This window comes from Melospiza melodia, chromosome 19 (genome assembly GCF_035770615.1).
Source record: "Melospiza melodia melodia isolate bMelMel2 chromosome 19, bMelMel2.pri, whole genome shotgun sequence".
Lineage (NCBI taxonomy): Eukaryota > Metazoa > Chordata > Aves > Passeriformes > Passerellidae > Melospiza > Melospiza melodia.
In genome coordinates this window covers 11,562,126-11,585,319 of record NC_086212.1, presented here as the reverse complement: position 1 = coordinate 11,585,319, position 23,194 = coordinate 11,562,126, and the positions used below count along the sequence as shown (strand labels likewise).

The window sequence follows — 23,194 nt, the reverse complement described above, 5'->3', positions numbered from 1 at the left end:
GGTGAGGTTTATGTAAGATTCAAGCATCTTTCTTGCTCACAGGAGGAGCACCTTTAATTCCAGTGAAATCTTTAACTCCTCTCAGGCAGGATGCCCTTTCCAGTCTGACCCATGGTACTGTTAATAGCCATTCAGGGATTTCCACTTTATCTAAGAAAATGCATAATCAGAGGGGAGGAGAAGTGAAAGAAATCCATGCCCACACTTGACTCATTCAAAGTCTATTTTTATCATATTCAATCAGGAACAATCAGGCACAGAGAGGAGACGCAGATGAATTTGCATGATCAGACTTCTGTGTCTGAAATGTTAATTAAAAGTTATTTTAAATTTGCCTACTGTGCAGAACTTGTTTTTATAGTAGCCCATGTAAGGAAAATATTATTTCACTGGGCTAAAGCGCTCATGATTACTTGAGTTTGTGAATTCTTGGGAAAACCTGCCTGGCAATCAAAAAAAAAAAAAAAAAATTGGAGGGAAAGAAAGGGAAGAAAGAAACTGGGCTATTCAAAAGTTCTTTAATCTCCTGAGCCTTAGGAGGTCTTATTTTAAGCTACTTTAAAATTTGCCCTTTGTCAGTGCTCTGAGAATCTCCTCCTGCAAAGCTGAACCCAGTGGAGTCTGTTTTAAAGAGGCAGCTCTGGGACAGCATCCCCTGCCCTGCCTCGCTGGCTCCTCCTGACACTGAGTTAGGAGCAGCCCCAAAGGTTCAGGACTGGACTGTCGGAGATGTGTGGGTGCTTCCCAGCTCTCAGGGCAGTGCTGGGCTTTGCTGGCCTGGGAAAGGCTGCCTGGCCAAGGGCTGGCTGAACTCAAAGCAGAATTGCTGGTGAGGAGTAGCCTGGATTCAGAGAGGCTGTGCTGGGGCTGTTTCTGGGTAAGGTTAATGTGGTTACAACACGGACTTGGATGATCAGTGAAGGAGCAAGTCCTTGTTGTAAGCACATTGGGAAAAGCAGTTCTTGCCAGTTTCTACCTGGCTATTTAATGAATATTGTCAGAGCAGGCTCAGCCCTGGCTGCCAGCGAGGCTGAGTGAGCCGGGCTCGTGCTGGGCTGGGTCAGGCAGGGCTGGAAGCTGCAGGGAACAGCTCAGTGCTCCCTGCACAAAGGAACACAGAGACAGACCCAAGTTAAAAGGGCTCCTTGGTTCTGGCACCACACTGCCAAAAATGTCTGACCTTTCTCTGTGCAGGTGTCCTGGTTCCTCCAGTGCTGTAGGAGATGTTAATGAGCCCATTCTGTGAAGAGCTTTGGAATTTGAGAGTGAAGATGCTCTTGGAGCATCGCTGCCCTGCTGACATTGCCTTCACCAGAAATAGTTCTTCCTTCTCCCATTCTCATGTTTCCTTCCCATTTTCTCTCCCCTGTGATTTACCAGTGTACATTTGTTCTTCATTCCATGAAGCAAAACAAGCCAAGATCCTCCAACCCCTTCTGCTTTACAGCTTCCCTTCCCTGGTTATCTTGCTAACCCTGCTGTGCTCCATGCTCTGCTCAGTTCTCATTCTTCTGACCCAGTTTGGATATAGTAATCCAGTTTCAGTGCCTTGAACAAGGGCATTAGTATTTCCTTTTTCACAGCCATGGTGTAGCTCTCACTTAGCCTCCTGCTCTGTGAACTCGCCAAAATTGTGGAAACAAAGCAAACAAGCATAACCTAAAATTGTATTCCCCGTTCTGAATGTGTTTGTTCTCACATTCATTGTTTGTTTGAGGAGAGAAAATAGCTGTGCATCAACCTATGCAAGAGCAGCACTGCACAGAAATAGCTGATGTGAACTGTAAAAATGTGACTTTTTTGCAAGTGGGGTGAATGCTTTGCCTGGGCTCCAGCCCCCTCAGTCAGATCCTGCTGAGCTCCATTTGCAACGGTGAGCTTCAAAATAGCAAAGAAGCAGGGAAAAAAACCTCAGCTCTTCCTTCAGGCTGAGAGATTGTGACTTCCAAGTGGCTGGGATGCAAAGATGCAAATAGGTCTGCTTTGGAGAAATGATATTTAATGGTCGTAGGAAACCAAAATCTGCATCCACGTCAGGCTGCCTTGGGGTTTTCCTAAACACATTTACAGGCAGATGTACCCAGAGGCATTTGGAACATGGGAGTGTTCTGAGAAATCCCTTTTGCATGCATGCTCATGTTTTACAAATTCCTCTTACACTGTGGAGGGAGAGCCCAGCAGGAGTGGGATGTCACTGGGATTTCCTACAGACAGAAAATTGGACCAAGATCCCTTTGAGGGCTTCCTAAAAAGAGAGATCTTAACTGGCTGATCCAAGAAAAACTGGCGACAGTGGGTAGCTTGCTATCTCCCAGGCCCTTGGCACGCGTCCATCTGCCTCCTCCCTGTTCCTAGACCTTGGAAAAGATTAAGGGCTTAAATCCTGAGCCCTGTGTACATGACCTGCCAGTGTACAGACTGAGGGTGCATGTGTAGCTGTCCTTGCAGGTCTCTCTGTCCCTGTCACTACACCTGTGCCCTTCAGGAAGCCTGCAGTGACATTTGGATGTAGATTAGCCCGGATCACACAGCGTTTTTAAATCATCAAAACTGTGCCTGTGGCATAATTTAGAGGCAGTTGTCGCACAGGAACTGAAGTAGATGGCACAGGTCAGAGCTGGCAAGGGGAAGGAGCAGTGCTGTGGTGAGGGAATGTGCAGGACTGTGCTGTTTTACAGCTGAAGACAAACCCTGAGTTCTGTACAGTCCTGCAGACAGGCTTTATTGTTAAAAATCAATTATGCTTTCATGGAAATTCCCCAGTGACTGTGTTCACTTGCAATTTTCCAGGTAAAACGAGGCTCAGCCAAAGTACCCAGCAAAGCCTGGGCTGTTACAGAGCTGTCAGCCCCTAACTGAAATAAATTATTATATTCAAGTGAATCAGATATGCCCAGTAGCATTTGGGTATGTGAGCATCTACCTAATTCTGTGTGCATTTCCATTAAATATACAGTCAGTGAAGTCTTAAAAACCACAAATCAGTCTAGTTTTCCTAAATAAGACCCCAGTGCTTATAAATTGAAATGGGCTTTCTGCCTTTCGTTGCATGTCCCGGTGACAACCTTTGCGATGAACAATGAATTTAGATTAAGAATGTTAGGTTGGGAGGTAACAATAACAAACAGAGCGCAAGGAGAAACAATATTCATTCTTCCCATCCTGTTACAGCCTTGTGCTGAACTCACCACAGTAATTATTGCAGGGCTTTGCTGTAGACACACAGGTTAACCATGATGAGGGAATTATTTACACCTGGATGTGCCTTTGGAGATGGATGCCCAGCTCAGTGCAGAGCCTGCCCAGTGGAGCTGAGGATGTGGGATGCTCACACGGTTTAATTCTGTGAGAGACGGGGGGGATCCCCACTCCCAGTGCAGATTCCCTGGGAGCACTGGGGCTTTCCCAGCACAGCATCTCTGAGTGCCTGGAGCCCCTTCCAGTGCCGGGCCAGGCAACACAGGAAACACCTCCTGCTCTCTTGTGGATGCTCAAGTTTTGTTCTTTATTTCGTCACCTCTTTCATCTAAAATGAAAGCTATTTCTCGCTTTATGAGAAAACAATAATTCCTCATGTCTTAATGAAAAAAGCATCAGCCTGTTCCGTGATGTCTGTTAAGCCTTTACACCAGTGTAGCACAAGACAGAAAGGATGAGATACCTTTGAGACTGCCAAACAGATAGAGATACAGAGATGTATATATATAAATACCAAATATAGATGTGCATATTGCTGGATCCAAAGCACAGATAGATGCTGATGCCAGGGAAACAGTCACCAAACATCTCCAAGTCTCTACTCACAGAGAAATTGTGGTTTATATGAATTATTCCATTACATCGTGTGGGTATATATGCATTGATTAAAAAAAAAAAAAAAAAGTCATCTTCTTGATAGAAGTCTCTTCCTAATAGACCCCATTAATCAAAACCTAAATTTACAGTGCCTTTTGTTTTGTGTATTTCCTTTCAGTACATTCATTTTCAAATTATCACTAAATTAATCATGTACAGAGCTTTAAACTGGCTGCCACGTGGTGAAGCAGTTCTGGTTCCTCTCTATTACACTGACCATTAGTTATTAAGGCACAGTTCAAGGCTCTGTTTAGCCTGATTCTGCCCTGAACCTAATTGGAATCAGCTAGATTCTTCCTTCTAAATGGGTCAGTCACACAGAAAAAGCATCAAATGTAATCTTGAGATTGTGAAATAAGGCAGAGAAAAAGAAAAAAGAAGATAATTTTATTTCTTCTCATTGATACCTGCCTGGTGGTTAAAAGAAGGATTAAAATGAGGTCATTAAACTTTCCTTGGAGACAAAACCCAGACCTCAGTGGTAATGTGATTAATCAAATATAAAAGTGAAGCTCTTCTGAATGAATAACTCATTTTTATAGAATATCTAATTACTGAAATGTCGTCTGCTGCAGAAAAAAAAAAGGGGGGGGGGAAATTAATTGCAATAACAATTCAAGAAGATAAAGTTTTTCTGAATTAGGTCTACACAAGAAGCTAAATTGAGTTGATTAAGTAATTTTGGTTTCAGGAACACCCTTGATGGAAGTTAGTGGTAATGAATTTTTCAGACCTCAGAGTTTAAAATTGCCAAAGACCAGTGATTAAAAAAAAAAAAAAAAAAAAAAAAAAAAAAAAAAAAAAACAGGAACGATAGTTCCATTACAAATTTCAATTTTTCTGTCATGAAAAAAAAAATGTGGGGGTAGATATTAAAAAATACTCCATTGGTCTCTCTCAGATTGGACACATGTAGTACTTGGTGTAAAATCAAGAATAAGACAAGCTCCTCTCCATGCTGGAGAGTGCAGTCTCAGTCAGCTGCAGCTCCTCACGGGAGGCAGAGGCAGGAGCAGCAGCAGATTCCATGTGCTGGGCATCCCTGCATGGGCTCCACCTGGAACCCCCTGCCTGTGCAGTCACTCACAGGGTGAGTGGCACATCCATCCCCAGCACCCAGAGATGCCCAGCCATGCATGGATGTGACACTGATTGGGCATTCGGCTTTCTGGCCTGCTGGTTTGTGCAGCTGGGTTAATGTTATAATTAATATTACAGTATAATTATATTAATAATATCATTTAAATTTTAATTAATATTTAATGCCATCTAATATTATTAAAGCAGAGATAACCCCCAGCCACGGCAGCGCCCGTCAGCCATCGCTCACTGTCCCCATTTGTCATCAGCCCTCTCATGTGAGCATCTCCAGAGCTGTCTCCTGGCTCAGTGTCTCATTTGGCAGGGGTTTCTCTCCTCCCCTGTTCAGGATCTAGGGGGAGAAGCCCCAGACCACATCCCCACCCCGTGCTTCCCATGGGATTGTGCAGTGGGAAGGAGGCTCCAGGCAGGTGTGAGCTCCCTGTGTGCAGGGAGGTGTGACAGGGCCACGTGGCGCTGGCAGGGTCTCTGCAGTCAGAGGAGATGCAGAGGGAAATGCCCAGAAATGCCCTTGTACTCTGTGCTGGGCTGCCATGGAAATCACCCTGGGCTGCACCCCCAGATCCGAGTGTGGGCATCAGATGCTGTTCCCATCATCTCTGCTGTATCACTCAGGCTACAATTTTAATGAGAAATCAGACATTGATGCTCCTCTATCACATACCTACCCATGTTTTTTATCTGACATTTTTCCACCTGTAGCATTTCCCTCCAATCTGAATGGTTTTTTGTAGATGTTGTGCCTCTTTCTGCTTTTTGGTTATATACAAAATATATATATGTAATTCTCCTCCTCAACCCAGAGCTGGCCTTGGAGACCCTCATTCAGTTTAGACTGAATTTAGACACCCAGCACCATCATGGTTAGGCTGGATATCCACACAGCCCTGGCATGTCCCAGGCAAACACCCATTTGTGCTGGATTACTTCATTATCTCTCAAATCCTCAGCATCTCAGGCATGGGTGTGAGGCTGAGAAATTTAAATACATTCTATGACTCCATTATTGGAAAGCACTGAAATAAATCCCCTCCTGGGGTTGGCTGACTTCCTTGGGTCGGCAGGTTTTTAATTCTTCAATATTCTTTTGCTTTAAAAACAGTTGCTTCTGAGGGCTGTCATTTTAAGAGGATATATATCTGGAACTTCATTAAGTACATTTCACTTAGGAAATCTTTAGTGACATGCTGTGGGGGAAGAAAAAGGGAGATTTAGCAAAGGATTTGGGAGTGCTGTGAGTTTTCTCTTATCAAATCTTTCTAACTGTCCAGGATGTCTTAAAGCTTCCCAGTTGTAGAAGAAAGGGTCACACCACAGAGAGCAGCCAGTTAAAATCAGAGAATGGGTGAAAGGTTTACAAAGTTTTTTTGGAATAGTGCAATAACAGGTTTTGACTGCTAAAAAATAAAAAAGAAGAAATAATAGTCTTTTCTTTCCTGAATTTACAACCCATCTTTTCTTTGACCCAGTATCCTGTGTTTCTCACTGCATCCCTCTTGCTCCATTCCACAGGAAATGTTATAAACAAGAATTTCAGCAAGAAGCCTCTTTTTCCTGGCAAGGCTGATTAATGACTCAGTATTTAATGTAGTCTTTTCTGTTACAGCTCTGAGTTACTGTAAACAGACAGGCACTTCTCTGGAATGCCAGATTCTCACCTAGGAGAAGGTGGCAGAGAGCTGGGCTAGGTGACCTGTACAAGTCCCTTCCAACACAAACCATTCTGTAATTCTGAGATTTTAGGCACTGCATCCTTTCCTGTAGGAGCCCTGGCACGAATCTCCTGTGAGTGCAGGTTCTCACTCCACTGGCAGACACTGCCATAATATTTTAAGCATCAGTAAGGACATACAGAAATGGCCATTGTGTCACAAGTGCAGAAGATCATGTCTTTAAACTGCAGAATAAACCACATTTTCAGAATAAAACACCTCCTTCAGTGTCTTTCTCCTGCAAGACTGCTCCATCCAGTCAGAAACCCTTTTTTTGGCCAGAACAGAGGGTCTTCAGTGCCTGATGATCTTCCAATCTACTCATTAAAAAAAACCCAAAACCCCCCTGTGAGTTAATTCTGTGACTAATGTGGAAATAACAGAGATTCAAATTGCAGTGCAGAGGAAGTTTGAGCAGGAATCAGTGTGCAGAAGGGCTGAGCTGTGCTGCACCGGAAACTTGTTAAAAATCTCAATACCAGGATTATAGCATATGTAAAAATCAGTTTCAGTACTCTCATAATTCTTTCTTTCCCAAATACCCATCTTGAGATCCCAGAGGCACATGAGCAGCTTTCATATGCCTTAAAATCTGAAAAAATTAAATTAAAAACTCATTATGGGGAATGGGCAGTTAATAAGAAAATCCTAAACCAGACTTATCAGCTTAAGGCCCTTCTTTATGAAACTTTCTTACAGGTGCCTGAATTGAAACATCCCCTCCTAGACACATCTCACCAAGAGACACAGAGCCAGACCTGTGGGGAGTACATTTTGCTCACTTAGGAGCTGAGCTCTCTCACTCAATTTTTGCTGCTCTGGTTTACATGTAAATCAGGAAAATCTTGTTTTTCATACTGTTGTTCAAAGCAGCATGTTTTTTTGCTGCTTTGCAGTTTGCAGGAGAAGGAAATGCGAGGCCTGACGTGCCAACAAATGAATTGATTGCATCCTCTTTTTAGGGAGCTGATTGTTTTAGAGAGTAAAAGTACACTGGAAAGCTCCCCTGTGCCATGGTTATATACACAATATCCTAATTCTTCTGTGATATATCCTAATTTTCCTCCTCAACCCAGAGCTGGCCTTGGAGAGCCAGCAGGGGGGATGCAGGGGGCACTGCTTTGGCAATTCCAGGTCAGGGTATCACATACCTATCCACATTTCCTGTGTGACATTTTTCCACCTGTAGCATTTCCCCCAAATTTCAGTGGTTTCTTGTAGATGTTGTGCCTCTTTCTGCTTTTTGTTTCTATACAAAATACCCTAATTCTCCTCCTTAACCCAGAGCTGGCCTTGGAGAGCCTCATTAAGCCATGGTGGTTCAGTTTGAGCTGGTGGAGCCTCCCAGCTGGGAAGCAGAACAAGTTTCCTCTGGCTTGTTTCACCCCAGCCCATACAAAGCAGTTTGGGCTCCCAGTGGAGCTCAGAGCCTGGGATCAGCTCATCCCATCCCTGCCAGCCTTCCTGGGGCTTTTCCTGGCAGCTCAGCCAGGATCACAGGGCTCTGTGGCAGTGCGCTGGGGAGATCAATAGGCTAATCCAGGCTGACCTGATGGATTTATCCAGTAACACATGAATTAATGATTTTCTCAGCATTCTGCCCCAGCACAGGGCACGGCTCCAGCCCCTTCTGCAGCTGTCTCAGGAGACACACAAGTCACTTCAGCCTTTGCTTCTGCAGCTGAAGGGAAGCATAGGGCTGTCAAGCACTGTGGAGTTATGATGTATCTGTTCAAAACTGTTCTGTTATATAAATGTATGTATATAAGGGGGTTTTTTGTAAGAATGAGGCTTTGTAGGCAGTTCCAGCTGTTTTAAAATCTATGTCTCTATTTTAAAGAGAGCATTGCTAATTACACCTGACAATCAAATAGTCTGCAGAAAAGTATCAGCCACCTTTTCCTGCTGTTCATTCCGTGGGCAAGAAACAAAGGTATGTTAGACAAGAGAGCAAATGAAATGTTCAAAGGATCCTTGTCTAAAACTGAAAAATAAAGGGCTGTGCTATCAGATCAGAATTTTCATGTATATTGTTTCCACTGGTTCCTGACATAAAATCTTTCATTGTTGGGTATCACCATTGTTAAAGGTCACTGTTGCAAAGGCTACATCATTTAGAGGAGATGAGATCCCATTTTGGATAAATTCACAATTTTTGTTCCTAACAAGGAGATAGTATCAGGATTTGAATGTACAAGAGTGTCGGTTTACGGATTAAAGGCTTTTGTGTTCTGGAAACCACACTATGCCAGATTTCATGAGTTTCAGTGAGATGTGCAAGTCCCCAAAGTCAAGTAGGTTGATTAAAGTGGTTCTTTATAGCCTTTGAAATAGAGATAAAGTACAACTTTCCTACACGGGTTAATGTAGAATTTTTTTTTTCTTGACAAGGCTATATGCCTTGCAAGGACATAATTTAATCTCTTTTTAAACCTTTCATATGAACATTGTAAAAAGCTCCTTTGTGTTGTAATGCATTTTTATAAAATATCTAAATTTCTATGCAAACTTCAGACCTCATTTCTTAAGATATATTTATTTGGAAATGGTTATCTTGCAGCAGAATGGTGTCTTGTGTCATCATTTCTGCAGCATCTTTTCATACTATCAAAAGAATGTAACATCTGATAATGAAAAAAAATTAGTACTCTTTGTTAGATATGCAAACTACTTTTTTTTTTTTTCAATATCCTTTTACTATTATGTGCTCTGAACTCCTGGCAAGTACTCAAAGAGTCTTTGAACCAAGGTGAAACCCACATGTTCCTTCCTCACACGGAGTCTGAAGTAAGAGGGTTTTCTTTTGCTGCTTCTGAAGGAGAGGGTATTGCTTTATTCTCCTCTGCTGCAGCTTTGTCTTCATATTCAGAGAGTAAAATTTGTATGTTGATCCAGAGTTAGTCATTACTTGAGATTTTGAATAAATGACACCAAAGAGTAAAGCCAGGGGCTGTCACCTGTGGTAGGTAGGAGGTTGTCCGTGCTCCAGCCTGAGATCAGCTTCACAAGTGCCAGACTTCAGGGCTTGCTGTTGTTTTTCAAACCCTTCCAAAGAGAAATAAACCCGCGCATGGAGACCACGCTGAGCATCACTGGAGCTTCCTGCACCAACTCCTGTGAGCAGGCGGGTGCCTTGTGTGCAGCACAGCCTGCTCGGAGCTGAGAGGGCTCCTCTGCAGGCAGGGGAGCTGCTGTAATGGCACAAACTGCTGAGGACAGAGGCACAACCTCCAAAGCATCGTTTCAGAGCTGGTGAGCTCATTGTCGTGCACTTCCTTGGGTGGGCTGGGCAGGGCTGAGCCCTGCCTGAGCACCACCAGGTGATGGCTGCAGCCCAGGCATCCCTTTGAGAGGGAGCTGGGTGTGAATGCATGGATGGGCTGTGGAGGAGATCTACGTGGATGTGAAGCTGAAGCAGTGCATGGGATTTTGTGGCCATGAACGTGGAAAAACAACAGCCCAGAGGTTTATGGAGGGGCTGCTAGCTGGTGGAATGCAGAGCAGCCTCAAAAAGCAGTGAGGACATCAGTGGTGATCACTGGAGACCTCACCGGAGTGAGTAGTTTAATAAAACCAGAAATGAGCATCTCAAAGCCTGGCTTTCAAAATAAGGCAGACTTTACAGGGGTTTTGTGGGGATTTGAGCAAGCTGTGATGGTCTCCTTTGCACACAGTGGAGGGAGACCCTGGCAGTCCCTGTGTGACTGTCACAGCAGCTGAGAGCTGGGGTAACTCACAGCCCAGCACAGCCATCCCCACAGAAAACTATATTGGAAATTAAAGGTCACAGAATTGATAGTAAGGCTTAAGAAAACAGCAATTAGTCTGCTAGGAAGAAAAGCTAAATTTCCAGTAGTAGGAGTAGAGGGGAGGGGGGGAAAGAGCATTATTGATCTAAATATCAAGTTGGCAGATACACAGAGTACAATCTAGAAGTTTTTTACACCTCTGGGCTCATTCAACCCGCACAATAAAAAATGCAGGCCTATAAAGATGGAATAAGAAGCAATCAATTAGGATGGCATTTGCTTGTTTCCGTGCTGCAGTTGGGCAGGCACATCACAATTAATGATTTATTAGGAGATTTTCTCCTTCCCCCCTCCCCCATTTTACACAGACTGCTGCAACCAGACCACAGTTGTTTATAAATTTTTCCTGCTTTTCAAGAATCTTTGTTGGCAGAAAAGGTAAACCCTTACCTGGGGTGCCAGCCTGGGGTTGGGGGAATGCCCTGAGGTGTGAGGAGCTGTGGGTTTGATTCAAACAGTGGAGCCCCCTGAGTGCTGGGATCCCTGGCTGCACATCACCTCATCTCCTAATGGGGCAGGCTGGCAGCAGGAGCTGGGGAGGGATGGGACCCCCCCACCACCCCATGCGCTCTCATTTCAGTTTCTCCCAGCCCAATGGACCTGGAAAGAAGATCCAGCACTTTGCAGCAGTCATATCTGTCTGGGGAGGGGCTCAGTGTCCAATAAGAGCACTGAGATGCCCTTATTCTTCTGTTAATCCATAGCTATAGGTCGTGGAACACTGTTTGTCCAGGCAATTCAGCCTTCATAAACCACTGCTGCCTGGAACAAATGTTGGGTCATCATTGGAGGCAACAGAAAGATCTTTCCTGCAGACATTCCTCTGAACAAGTCTTTGCCTTTGCAGCTTTTTAGCAAAACCAGCCAGGGAAAGAAGTAAGAACATTGGGAAAAAAAGAATTCCCTTTAGAAGGAAGCATGAATAATTATCCTTGTGTTCCTCTGTCTCAGTCCCACACCTCCCTAGGAGTGGCTGCAGTAGCTAATTGGTTTTACTCAGCTGTGCATGGCTTCACTGCCCAGACTCCAGATTTATTGCACAAAGTCAAGTCATGGTGTGAATTCATCATTTGTCCCCCACATCAATCCCTTTCTCCTCTGCAGTGATATTTGTCTGTGTGTTTATGTGCTGTCAGGTCCAAATGACATGAAAGACAAATTCTGGGATTAACCAATTTTAGTACCAACCCAAAAATCAGAATGAATTATTTCCTTTTCAGCAAGGCATAACTTCAGAGGGGCCAGCTCAAGGGGAGTGGGAGAAGGAGTTTTGCCAGCACAGCCCTTTATAGGAGGGGAAGAAAAAATACCCCTCAGAATTTAAGAACATGCCAGTTTCAGAACAAATCCCTATCTGAGAAGGGAAGTGTGTAACAATCAGCCAGAGAAATCATTATGAGTGGTCTTTAAAATTTTTCTGGAAATCAAGGACTTCAAATGCAACAATTGAAAGTGAGGCTAAATGAAATACAGGGGAGTATGAATAAATGCTACAGGTATCGGTCAAGCACTGCTTTATCAATCTTGTGTTTACTCCAGCAGCTCCTCTGTTGCCCATTGTTTTACCTTGTTTGAATAGATATGCTTCTCTTTATTTGAAAATCAATTGTAATCTTATGAAAGAGAACTTAGAGCAGAGGGAATGCTGGAAAGCAGCATAGTGAAAGATGTTCATTATCCTGAATTACTCCAGGGTAGGGAGGGAATGACATTAAAGAAGTGTGGGTAGCTTTGAGCTGCCATCCTTCCTTTAGCAGGTGTAATTTAATGTCATTACTTAATTTTATTAAAGGTAAAGACAATTGTGGACAATACACATTACAGCATTTACCTATAATAATGATAGTGGGGGAGTGAGAGAGGGAGGAAAGGCAGACTCCAGTTTGAATTCCCTGTAGCTGCTGATGTGTAGCTGATGAAAATTACTCTTTTCTTCATGGCACATCTCTCCAAGATTTGCTTTTTACCCTGAATAGCTTTGGATGGCTCCTTTGATTCCAGTGAAGGTGCTCTGTTCTCCTCAGAATAATACTTTGCTTTATAAGCACAGTAAGCAGTATCCACTCTCAATTCTGCTTAGGACTGATAATTTCCTAACTGTACCTAACAGAGGTCAACAACAAGTGGATGAACCCCTGGATTGCCCAGGATGTGCTGAGCACTGTGGTATTCACCCCAGGGAAAAGCTTTACAGGCTGCTGTGATCTTCCTCCAGGCTTTACATTGGCATGTGCTTGTGTATTTATATTTTTTAATATAACATTATGTTTTAAAATGTGTAAGCTCTGTCACTGTGGGCTGAAAATAGATGTTGTGATGGCTGCTAGAGGAGCTGCTGTAAAATCAGTGTGGGGCTTTTCCATGTGACCCAAAGTCATTGGCAGCACCTGGGCTGTGACCTACTGAAGATGTTCAGGGATCATTTAGGACTGGCCCTCTTAAATGGGTTAAATGCAGCTGATGGTTTGTTCTTGATGACTTCGTTCTGTTTGGCTCTGCAGGGCATAAGCCCAGGATTGACAGATGAAATCTGTGGTCCTGAGTTGAAGATTTGAGGTGGTTTCACAGAGTGTTTAACTCCTTTGGAATTACAGAATGATACCTTGTTGTCAGCAGTGCAGCCTAAAAGAGACTGGGGGCTCATCAGCTTGTCACTGCTGCCGTGCCATACAACATTAATTTAATGTAATGGGCAATAACTAGTGTGGATTTAGGAAGAGATGATCCTGTTTAACTAATCTGCTTCAGTTCAGACAGGGTTGATAGTAGAGTGTACATATGACATAATCTAATGGATTTTTCAAGAGGCTTTTGATAAATTTCCATATATTTCCCTTGCTTAAGCTGTGTGCCGCAGAGACTCCAAATTGGGCAAGAGAATGGGTAAAGAACAAGTGAAATCAGGGGAAATAAAGAGAAAAGAAGAGCTGTAGCATGTAGCAGAATAAGAATTATCCTGCAGCTTCCCACTGTTCTTCCCCACCTCTCTGCATGGCTGGAAAGAGATGCCATCTGCATTCACTAATGAAAACTTGTTTAGGACAGGTGCATAGCAGAAAAGAGGGCAAGATGCCATTCAGGATACCACTAAAGGGCAAATTTAAATTCACATTAGCATAAGGCAGATTGAATATTTTTGCTGTCAGCAGTGAAATAATATATACTAAACACAAGCATCCGTACCGGAGAGATGCCACAGGATGGGGATGGGTTAGGAGGGAAACGGACTCTTGTGCTAACAAAGGAATGATTTATTATCATTCACACAACCTGGCATTTGTGCACACCAAAGGCCAGATTTTAGAAGTGCTCAGCTCCTGCAGTTTGGGGCCAGAATTTCAGTTGCAGACTCGGAGCCAGCCGCTCCCGGCGTTTCCCCAGTGTTTAATTTGCCATATGTCAATCACAGTGTTGATTTGCAAGTGCTGCTAATAGGCAGTGCTGAGACATGAGGACAGTTGAAAATTTGGGAATGTGTCTTGCTGGCAGCTTTTGAGCCCCAAACACTGGAAGCATTCACAGGCCAGGATCCCTGATCAGCCATGAGATAAATCAGGGACTGGAAAGCAGGAAAGAATGCAGTTAATGTGTCAGGATGTGCCTGAACGGGACATGCTCCATGAAATCAGTGCTAAATGAGAGAATTAAGCACCAGGAAAGGCTGTAGCAAAATCACAAGAAACACTTCAAATAATGAGACAAAATCAGGGGCAAGAAAGAAATAAAATGAAGTAAAATCACTGAAGAGGCAATAAAATGCCATCATTGAAATCTGAGTGAGGCAAAATACCTTGGGATAAACGGAGATAGTCATGCTAAATATTCAGACATTTCAGTATGCCATTTTCCCCTGCTGTTGACAATTAACTCTCTGGTTGCTGTAATTAAGCAAGAATATCAAGAATGTTTTTTGTTGGATTCCATGGAGCACTTGCTTGTGGCTGGTGCAGTGGCTGTGCCATAGTGGGTTTGTTCTCCTTCAGGCTGAAAGGTGAAGTTAGGCTTTTGGGAAATACTCCAAGGAAAAAAAATGGGAAAAGTCTTGCCTGTTCCTCATAATAAACCGGAGGACCAAGCTGTGGATCTTCCTCGAGATGTGATTTCAGAAATCAAGGAAGCAGCTCAGAAAGCTATTCTGCAAATCCAACCTATGGGAATCCCAGAGGGCATTTATACAGAAGTAAAGCAGGGAATATCTGAGCCATTCACCTCTTTCACAGATTGCTTTACTCAAGCAGTGGAAAGGCAGTGCAGTGTTCTCTTGGGGGTCAGCACCTGTCAGCACAGAAAGTCTAAAATCCTCAGTAACCAGGATTCCAACAGAAAAGCAGAATTGAGAAAGAGAAGTGTTGCTCATTACAGATGGTCCTCTTCACAGGACTGGCATCCCAATGGGCATGGTGATGGAGGAAAGGGGAGGGAGGTGTGAGGGTGGACAGAAAGCTCCCTCCATGACCACCCCTCTCTTTCCTTTGCAGTACTCAGGAGAAGTGCCTGAGAACAGAGTGGAGGTCGTGGTGGCAAACCTGACGGTGTGAGGATGGACAGAAAGCTCCCTCCATGACCACCTCTCTCTCTTTCCTTTGCAGTACTCAGGAGAGGTGCCTGAGAACAGAGTGGAGGTCGTGGTGGCAAACCTGACGGTGCTGGACCGGGACCAGCCGCACTCTCCCAACTGGAACGCCATCTACCGCATCATCAGCGGGGACCCCTCGGGCCACTTCACCATCCGCACGGACCCCGTCACCAACGAGGGCATGGTCACCGTGGTGAAGGTGAGGGGGAGCCAGAGACGCTGTGTTTGTCACCCTACAGCTGCAGGGATGGCCAGGAGCCTGCAGTTGTTCGTGCCTTCCCTGGCTGGAAGTGCGAGTGTTTGGATCTGTTGTTCCCCATCTCTCTGTGTGTAGGAGGCCTGAGTACTCTCCAGCATATGGCTCTGGTTCTGGGTTTTCTGGGTTTCCCAGCTCAGCCCAGCCCACTGTGAGCTTTCAGAAAGCCTCGCATGCTGAAGGGATTCCCAGCACCAGAGCCTGACCTCCACCTCCTGCTTCTCCTGAGATCTGAGCTCTGTAAGAGGGAATGAGCCTGGGCTGGGCAGCCCTGCCCCTCTTGAGCCAGGAAAGCCCCTGTTTGCTGTGGATCAAGGGCACTGTTTCCCTGTCTGGGTCAGTCGAGTTGTTCTCTGTGAAGGCAGGGAGTGTCGGAGACCTCAGGAGGAGTGAGTTTTCTGGTAACAGAAGGGAAGGAAATTTTCCTTTTGACTGAGTTGTTTGGCAGCAAAACTGTTGGAGGGATTTTCCTTTTCCTGGTATTGAGTGATAAACACACAGTATAGGACAGGTCCTCCATTCAGGACAGCTCCACTCAAAGCCACCCCCAGGTGGATCAGCAGAAGATCTTGCCCAAAGAGTTCCAAGAAATCAAACCAGAAATAGTCACCATTCTTCCCTCCATGTGCTGATAGAGCTGGAAGCCTCAAGATACCTGCAGCAAGTGCCAAATTGTGTTTCCTTCCTTGCCTCCATGTTTCCAAAGAACATGACTCTATCTTCATTGGAGCATTTGCTTCTCTTGCAGTTGTGAGGCCAGTGAGTGTTTCTGCAGTCATTACACACAGCCAGGACATCACTGGATCCCTCAGCATTCACTGAAGCTCTTCCCAGATAAGATGCCTGTGGGTGCTCCCTCTGACTACAAAAACCAGCAGAGACATCACACAGAGGCTGTTGAGATGTGCAGGAGCTGCACAACACACACTGTGCACTGCACATGGGAAGGATTAAGGGGGTGGATAAAGGCAGCACCTTCTGACAAGTCTGGCCTTCCCTCACAAAAAGTTTTAATCAACAACATAGGTAGAAATGCTAAGTTTAAAGAGCAGCATAATTCAAGGATAGCTCTGTGTTGAGCCCTGTTTGCTTGTTATTAGCTAAACAAGCTGCAGTGATTCCTAATGTGCAGTTTGTGTCTTAGGAGAGGTGGCATCAGTGAGGTCACATTTGCAGGAACGTGTGAGCCTGTCCTGTTCCCTGACCCCTGGCTATGTGTGTGTGTCTGCAGATGCTGCTCTGCTGAAACTTCAAGGGACACACCATCCTACCTGCCAGATGGTATTTCAGCAGGGTCCTCTTATTTATCACTTTTTATTGTTCTGTGATGATGGTTGACACCCTTACTATGAAACCTCTTCAAGCTTAGACATGTGTATATGGTTGCATGTATGTGTGTAAGCATACACATATCCAAATCTATATTTTCTGCTTAAACAGAAAACATTCAACGAAGAAAAGTGCAAAAATTTAACTTCCACTGACATCAGCAGCCAGTCTGAAATTGAAATGCCAACATTTCCACTGCAAAGTGTCAGGACTGTAGTTTAAAGGCACATCAAAGTGAACAACAGGGGATTTGCATGATCAACACTGCTGCACGAGGACTTGTGCATAATGAACCCTCCCTTATTCACAACTTGCAGGCAGAAAGCAGGGCAGATTTGTCAAGACACCATTGATGCTGGTGTCGATTTTCCACTGCTGTGTAACCCACAGTGATCACAAAGCAGAGAACCACATGAAAATCCCACCTGTCTCATCAAGCTGAGCTCAGAGCTTGAAATTGCATTGGATGTCTTCACTACATCACCTCACCTGATCCCCCTGGGCACAGGGTTCCCTACCCCTATCTGGCTGGGAGGCTTTTTGGTGTATTTTCAGCAAGGAGAATGAGTGAAATTGCTTGTGATTAAATTTTCATGGTGAAGAAGGGAAGACTCTTAGGATTCCACCTTCTTTGAAATATTTTGTTCTCTGTTAATAAGTGAATATGTTTAAAGATTTGGGGGATGTATTCTCATCAGACTGGGTGGCCAGTCAGAGCTTGTTCTTTGCTGTGTTGGAGCAGTCTCTTGCTGGTTTGATCACTGATGTGGGTTGAAAACACGGGTGAAAAAATTAAAGTCAAGTAATGAACATTTATTTACAGACCCTGCATGACTGTATTTTCACGTGGCTCTTCAAAGCCACTCATAAATCACTCCTGCTGCAAGCAAAGGAGTGACAGCAGCAGCACAGGGACAGAGGCTCTGTGCAGAATCCACCACTTCACCAGCATTTCAGGGGCCTGAAATGGAGGGCCAGAAATCCTTCCAAGCCAGATTTCCCTTTGGAGTTTAGATTATGCTCATGGGGGCCATTTTGAAGCTGCCCTCAGCAAAACCCCATCTGTATCTCCAGTGTGATCACCAAAAGTATAACATTTCCCTTTTCTGTTCTTGCCTTTCCAAACCATTTCCATAACTGTGCAAGACCCTAATCTTCAAAGAAAGCCTTGATCAAGGGCAGAGAGGAACTTCTCACTCAGATGAGACACCGCAGAGTCTGAAGACAATCTCCCAGAGCAGCAGTGGCTGCCCTGTGGCAGCCAGCTAAGTAAAATGTTATTATAAACTCTGCATGGATCAGAGCTGTGAATTTATAATGGAGATGCTGCTGAAGCTTCAGTTATTATTTGCCTCAACTACAACACCAGGCAGATTTGTTCACTTCAGTTAAAAGTACCCCAAGAAAAGGAGGAGACATGGGAAGCCCTCGGCATTGCTCTGCTGCAGCCAGGTTGGAGGTGCTGCTGAAGGAGGAGGATGTGCAGCAGCTCCAGGGGGTGTTTCACAGCCAGATCACACACCAGACATCCAGCAAGGAGTACCTGCCAAAGTGCTGCTTTCTAATTTCATGTCAAGTGCAGAGTATGCAAGAGTCCCACATGTCCTTGTCCCAGGTGTAGCAGCTCTGTGGGCTTTTTCAGGATCCTGCTGTCATAGAATCAAAGAATCATTTTGGTTGGAAAATACTTCTAGGACCAACCAGCTGTTAAGCTAGCAATGCAAAGTCCACCATGTCCCTAAAACCACGTTAAATGACCAGTGTAGAGCATTTCCAGTGAGATGCATGGAGGTGGAAGGAGTGTGGTGTGAGGAACACTGAGTGCTCTGTGCACCATTATCCTCAGAGGGAGGCAGCTTTAGGGAGCAGAGGTAAGAACAGTTCTGGTATAAATTGCTTATAAAGGTGTGACAGAAGGTCTGCCTTAGGGCTGGACAGTGCCTGCAAGGGGCTGCTGTGCCATGGGGCTCAATAGCCCAAACTGTGAGGACAGCACAGACTCTTGATTTTACCTTTTTTTTTTTTTTTTACAAAACTGTGTGAAATAGGACTTGGTGGACACAGGAGAGATGAGCAGATAAGCTCTGCCTTGCTGACTGAAGTGTGGTGGACACTGTTTGGTGACACTGATGTCTCCTGGACATCCTTTGGGATGCCTGATCCTGGTCCAGCTCTGCTCCTTGCATGTTTTTTCTTCAGCCCAAGTTTTGTTGCTACCAGAAGAAAGAGGAAGAAGCTGAGAGAGCAGCCCTACATTTTTTGGGGGGAAAACTCCACTACTTTACATCAGGCCACATCCTAGCAGAGCTGTGTCCTGAGTTGCCCCCATCATTCCCCATGGAGCTGCTCAGCCCCCAGCTGCCTCTGAGCCCCCTTGGGTGCAGGGTGGCTGTGGACAGCCTAGCAAACAGAACAGCATGAAAAAAAAAGAAGAAAAAAAAAAAGAAAACTGCAGGAATATAAATTAGAGGGGGTGTGAAAAGAGATTGAGGAAATGCATTAGTCAAATTGTTTCAAGGCCTTGAATAGGGTTTAAATGGGAACTTTTAGCACGCATTGGTTTTGAATGCAGCACAAGTCCGTGAGTCAGCACGGGTGGGTGTACTGGGAATCTTTATGCTTCCTTTTATTTATTAAATGTTGGCCCTGCCTGTCAGGAAGCCATTTAGCATGGGGAACATTTGCACTTCAATCGAGGAGAGATTCCGCTGCTTTACCTCTTGCCCCTGAAATTTGTTTCTCTCGTGTAGGCTCCTATGATTTGATTTCCCTCCTGACAATACTGGGTTTTAAACAGGACATGGCAGGCAGCTCCTGCTGCTGTAAATCCCTGTCCAAGTCGGTGTAGCTGTGGTGTTTCACACCCTGAGTGAGTGCTCTGCAGACTCAGCGCTGGAGAAGGTATTAGGGAGGATGGATATGCTTCTAAATTTATAAATCATAGCAAAGCAGTTTTTAACAAGCAGAGGTGTGATCCTGCATAACTCAAGCCTCCCTGGCAGATGATTAGCGACTTCCCTCATAATAATTAGTGGGATGGTTTAGAAATTATTATTATACTGGGCTCAGTCAGTCGTGCCAGCAAAGGCTTTTCACTCTGCCTGGCTCCTGGGACAGACACATTGTCTTCATGTGTGTGTTCAGCAGAGATCTGTGGCCTCCCAGCAGCAAAACACAGCTGTAAGAGCTGTAGGCAACCTCCAGAGACCACGAGGTGCCTTGCAGGAGGATGAGAGGTCCCACTGGAAGGACCACCTGCTTAACCTTACCAGGGATTGTTCCTGGCAGCTCCACCTCTGCTTCTAAACTCATTTAAGAGGGAAAACAAAGAGCCCTTCAGGCTCATGAGTCCACAGAGACTGTCCTGGTTCCACAGTCAGCAGTTTGAGTGCTAACGGCACTGCTAAGTGCTCGTCCCAACCCTCTGAACAGGCTCCACCTGTTGCATTAGAGCAGCCCTGGGTGGGTTTGTTCATTTGATGCTCAGCTCTCACAGGCAGGTTGTCTTTTGGAAACCACTTGGCATTGGAAGAAAACACAGGGCAAATGCTCACTGCTGTTTGCAGTTTTTCCTTTGTGGAATTTTTTTTTAACTACTTGACCCTCCAAAAACTGGATGGCCAAATCCTCCACTGGATTGAAGTTGCTCTGGATTTACACCTTCAAAACGACTGAGCTCAGGAGGAAACAAGATCAGGCAGTGACTTTGATATCATCTGCCTTCCAGTCTTGCAGCTCCCAGCCAGAAGGTAGAATTTATTCTCTGCTTGGCTCTACACTTGCTTGTTTGTTTGTTTCAGGCAGTGGATTACGAGATGAACAGAGCTTTCATGCTGACAGTGATGGTGTCAAACCAAGCTCCCCTGGCCAGTGGCATCCAGATGTCCTTCCAGTCGACAGCAGGAGTCACCATTTCGGTCACAGATGTCAACGAGGCCCCGTATTTCCCAACCAACCACAAGCTGATCAGGCTGGAGGAAGGGGTGCCCACGGGGACGGTGCTGACCACGTTCTCAGCGGTGGATCCCGACCGCTTCATGCAGCAGGCAGTAAGGTGGGACACCAGGCAGCCTGGGGCTCCCCTGCAGCTGGGGGGGCTCAGCTGCACGAATATGGGGAGATAAACAGCTGAGAGCTGATTTCCCAAGTGGCTGGTGGGATGTGGATGAGATCTTGGCAGGGAGTGGCACCTGCAGTCGAGCATCTGTAAACTCACAGCCCCCTGCTCCAGGTAAGGCAGGCTCTGAGCAGCTGGGTCAAGGAGAGCAGACAGAGTTGGATCCTGGGTTACTGGCTTGCTGGGGGGCAGATCACACCTTCAAGTGAGGCAGATTTGTGCATCGTTACAGAGATCAGGGCTTCTTTGTACCCAGTCTTTGGCTCTGCTTCACCCAGGGTGCTCTGACCTGTGTGGTTCATGCACTTCATAAACACAGAGGTTTAGAAAAAGGCATCTTTGTTATTTCTGTTTTAAGGGGGAAAACTGAGGCATAGAAAGGCCTGGGTTTTCAAAAGGAATGGCTGGGATTTTTAATCATGCCTTGTGTTGCTTCCAGAGCATTTAGGTTCAACCTTGCTTAAAAGCGCAGTGCAAGAGGAGCTGTGGCTAGTTCAGAGCAAGGCTGCTGGGGTTACAAACAGCTGCTGGGCAGGCTTTTAAAGTGCCAGATTGTTCAGTGTTGCCTGAGCAGTCAAGCACCCATTCACAGGCCATTGGCACTTGGTCTGTATCTCACCAGTGCTCCCCCTGCCTGCTCCCAGCAGGTGCAATTTGTTCCAAACTTCCCTTTTTCTTCAGAGCACCTCCCTAACATAACCTCCCTTAGCTGCTTTCCCTATGAATGGGATTCAGCTGGCAAAACTGTAACCTTGTAAAAGTCAGATTTCCATCCAATCAGCTTAAGATCACTTTAAATTCGTGCTGTGACCAGGGGGTGTCACTCACTCTGTTTTGTCCCACCTGGGCAGAGCAGGGACTGAATGCAGGGTCCAGGACCCCAGCTCACACACCTCCCCAGCAGGAAATAATTGGCAGAAAAGTGTAGGTGAGAACGAGTCCTTGTGACGCTTTCACAACTATTTCAGCTCCCTCTGTGCAGAGAGGAAATGCATTTCCTGATCTTGGATACTTTTACGTCCACAGAAATTGTTTTCTTTTTTGCTCGCAGTCTGTAAGAGCTGTGGTATTTTTGGCAAAACCTGAGTATACGACATGACAACGGCAGAGGCCACTTAAACTTGCATCAGTTGTGACATTTTGTGTCAGGAAGAGTTTGAAATATTTCACCTGGCACAGAGCTGTCGGGTCTAGAAAACGGTAGTTTATTCACTGCCTCATCTTGTTGTCTTTAGACAGGGATTGTGACTTTGGAGGAAAGAGACCATCCTAACTAACAAGCCCATTTTTCTTACGTTCTTTTTGAAATATTGGCCTTTGAAGGGTCTTTATTTCCCTGATGTCTGTACCAAGGCTGGCATTCAGAGGAGAGAACAACTCATTTGTGATTGAGTGCTCCCTCTAACCTGGAGGGGGGTGATCAGTAACCCAAACGAGTTCCTGCTGTTGCTGTCATTGCACAGGGCAGGTGCAGGGTCTGCTGAGGTTTCCTGTGAGTATGAGCAGCCAGTTACTTGGGTTGTTTCTTTCTAGGGCTTCCAGGATATGCATTTTGTGCATCCACCAGCATTTCCAAACCCCAGTGTTTGGAATCTCTCTCCCTTTGCATCAGGACAGCCAATGCCCAGGCTCTGCAGGAAGCAGTGGGGTGGTTTTGGGGTCCTGTCTTTGTCAGATGTAAAAAAGATATTTTATTTTTTACTTCACAGTTGGCATTGGTGAGTTAGGAAAAAAGATCCCCAAAAGGCTAAACCTACAGATCCATGATAAGCACTTTGCAGAGCTGATCCAGCTGCTAGAGCCTTGCATACAGATTTCAATCTCTAAATAGTCTTTGATAAAATAGATATTTTACAAATAGAAGATGAGGAAGCAGGAGCATCTCCAATAATGCACAGCTTGGCATGGGCAGTGTCACACCTCAGGTTATCCTCATTAGCCACAGACACATTCACAAAGCCAGCTTTGAAACTGGATCCCTGGTCATTCAGCAGAGAAAGGGCAGGAGCCTCACAGCAGTGATATTGAAATGAAAACATCCCAAAGAGTCTAGCTCCATGAAATGTAATTCTTTCCTTTGGCAGGAGTTTGTGCAGCTGTGTGTTGCTTTTCTCTTCACATGGATTGACTCAGCTCAGGTTTCCCTTTGAGTTTCTGCTTCAAACAGCCCAATTCTGGAAAGAGATATTCACCAGAAGCCAGTAAAGCTCTCACCTGCATGTCTAATGACAAATTATATAAAACTATCAGCAGGTCTGAGTTACCCATAAAATAAGCTCAGCTTCTCTTTGCTTATTTCAGTAATTTATAGTCTGGCCATTTACTAGCTTCCAGTTGGATAGTTATGGTCCATCTCACTTCAAACAGTACAAAACTGGGAGGCAGAAAAGCAAGAAGACAAGCAAGGATGAACTGAACACACTGATCTGGAGAACAGAG

At 45.1% G+C, this 23,194-nt stretch overlaps 1 protein-coding gene across 2 annotated transcripts in view; it reads left to right on the top strand.

Moving 5' to 3' along the window:
• The window catches only part of CDH4 (cadherin 4), a 416,541-nt gene that overhangs the window by 378,113 nt on the left and 15,234 nt on the right, over positions 1–23,194 (top strand). For both annotated transcript variants that reach the window (XM_063172552.1, XM_063172553.1), the window contains exons 9-10: positions 15,067–15,252; positions 20,439–20,692. In XM_063172552.1, coding sequence (XP_063028622.1) covers positions 15,067–15,252; positions 20,439–20,692 — 440 coding nt within the window. The remainder of the gene's footprint in view (positions 1–15,066; positions 15,253–20,438; positions 20,693–23,194) is intronic.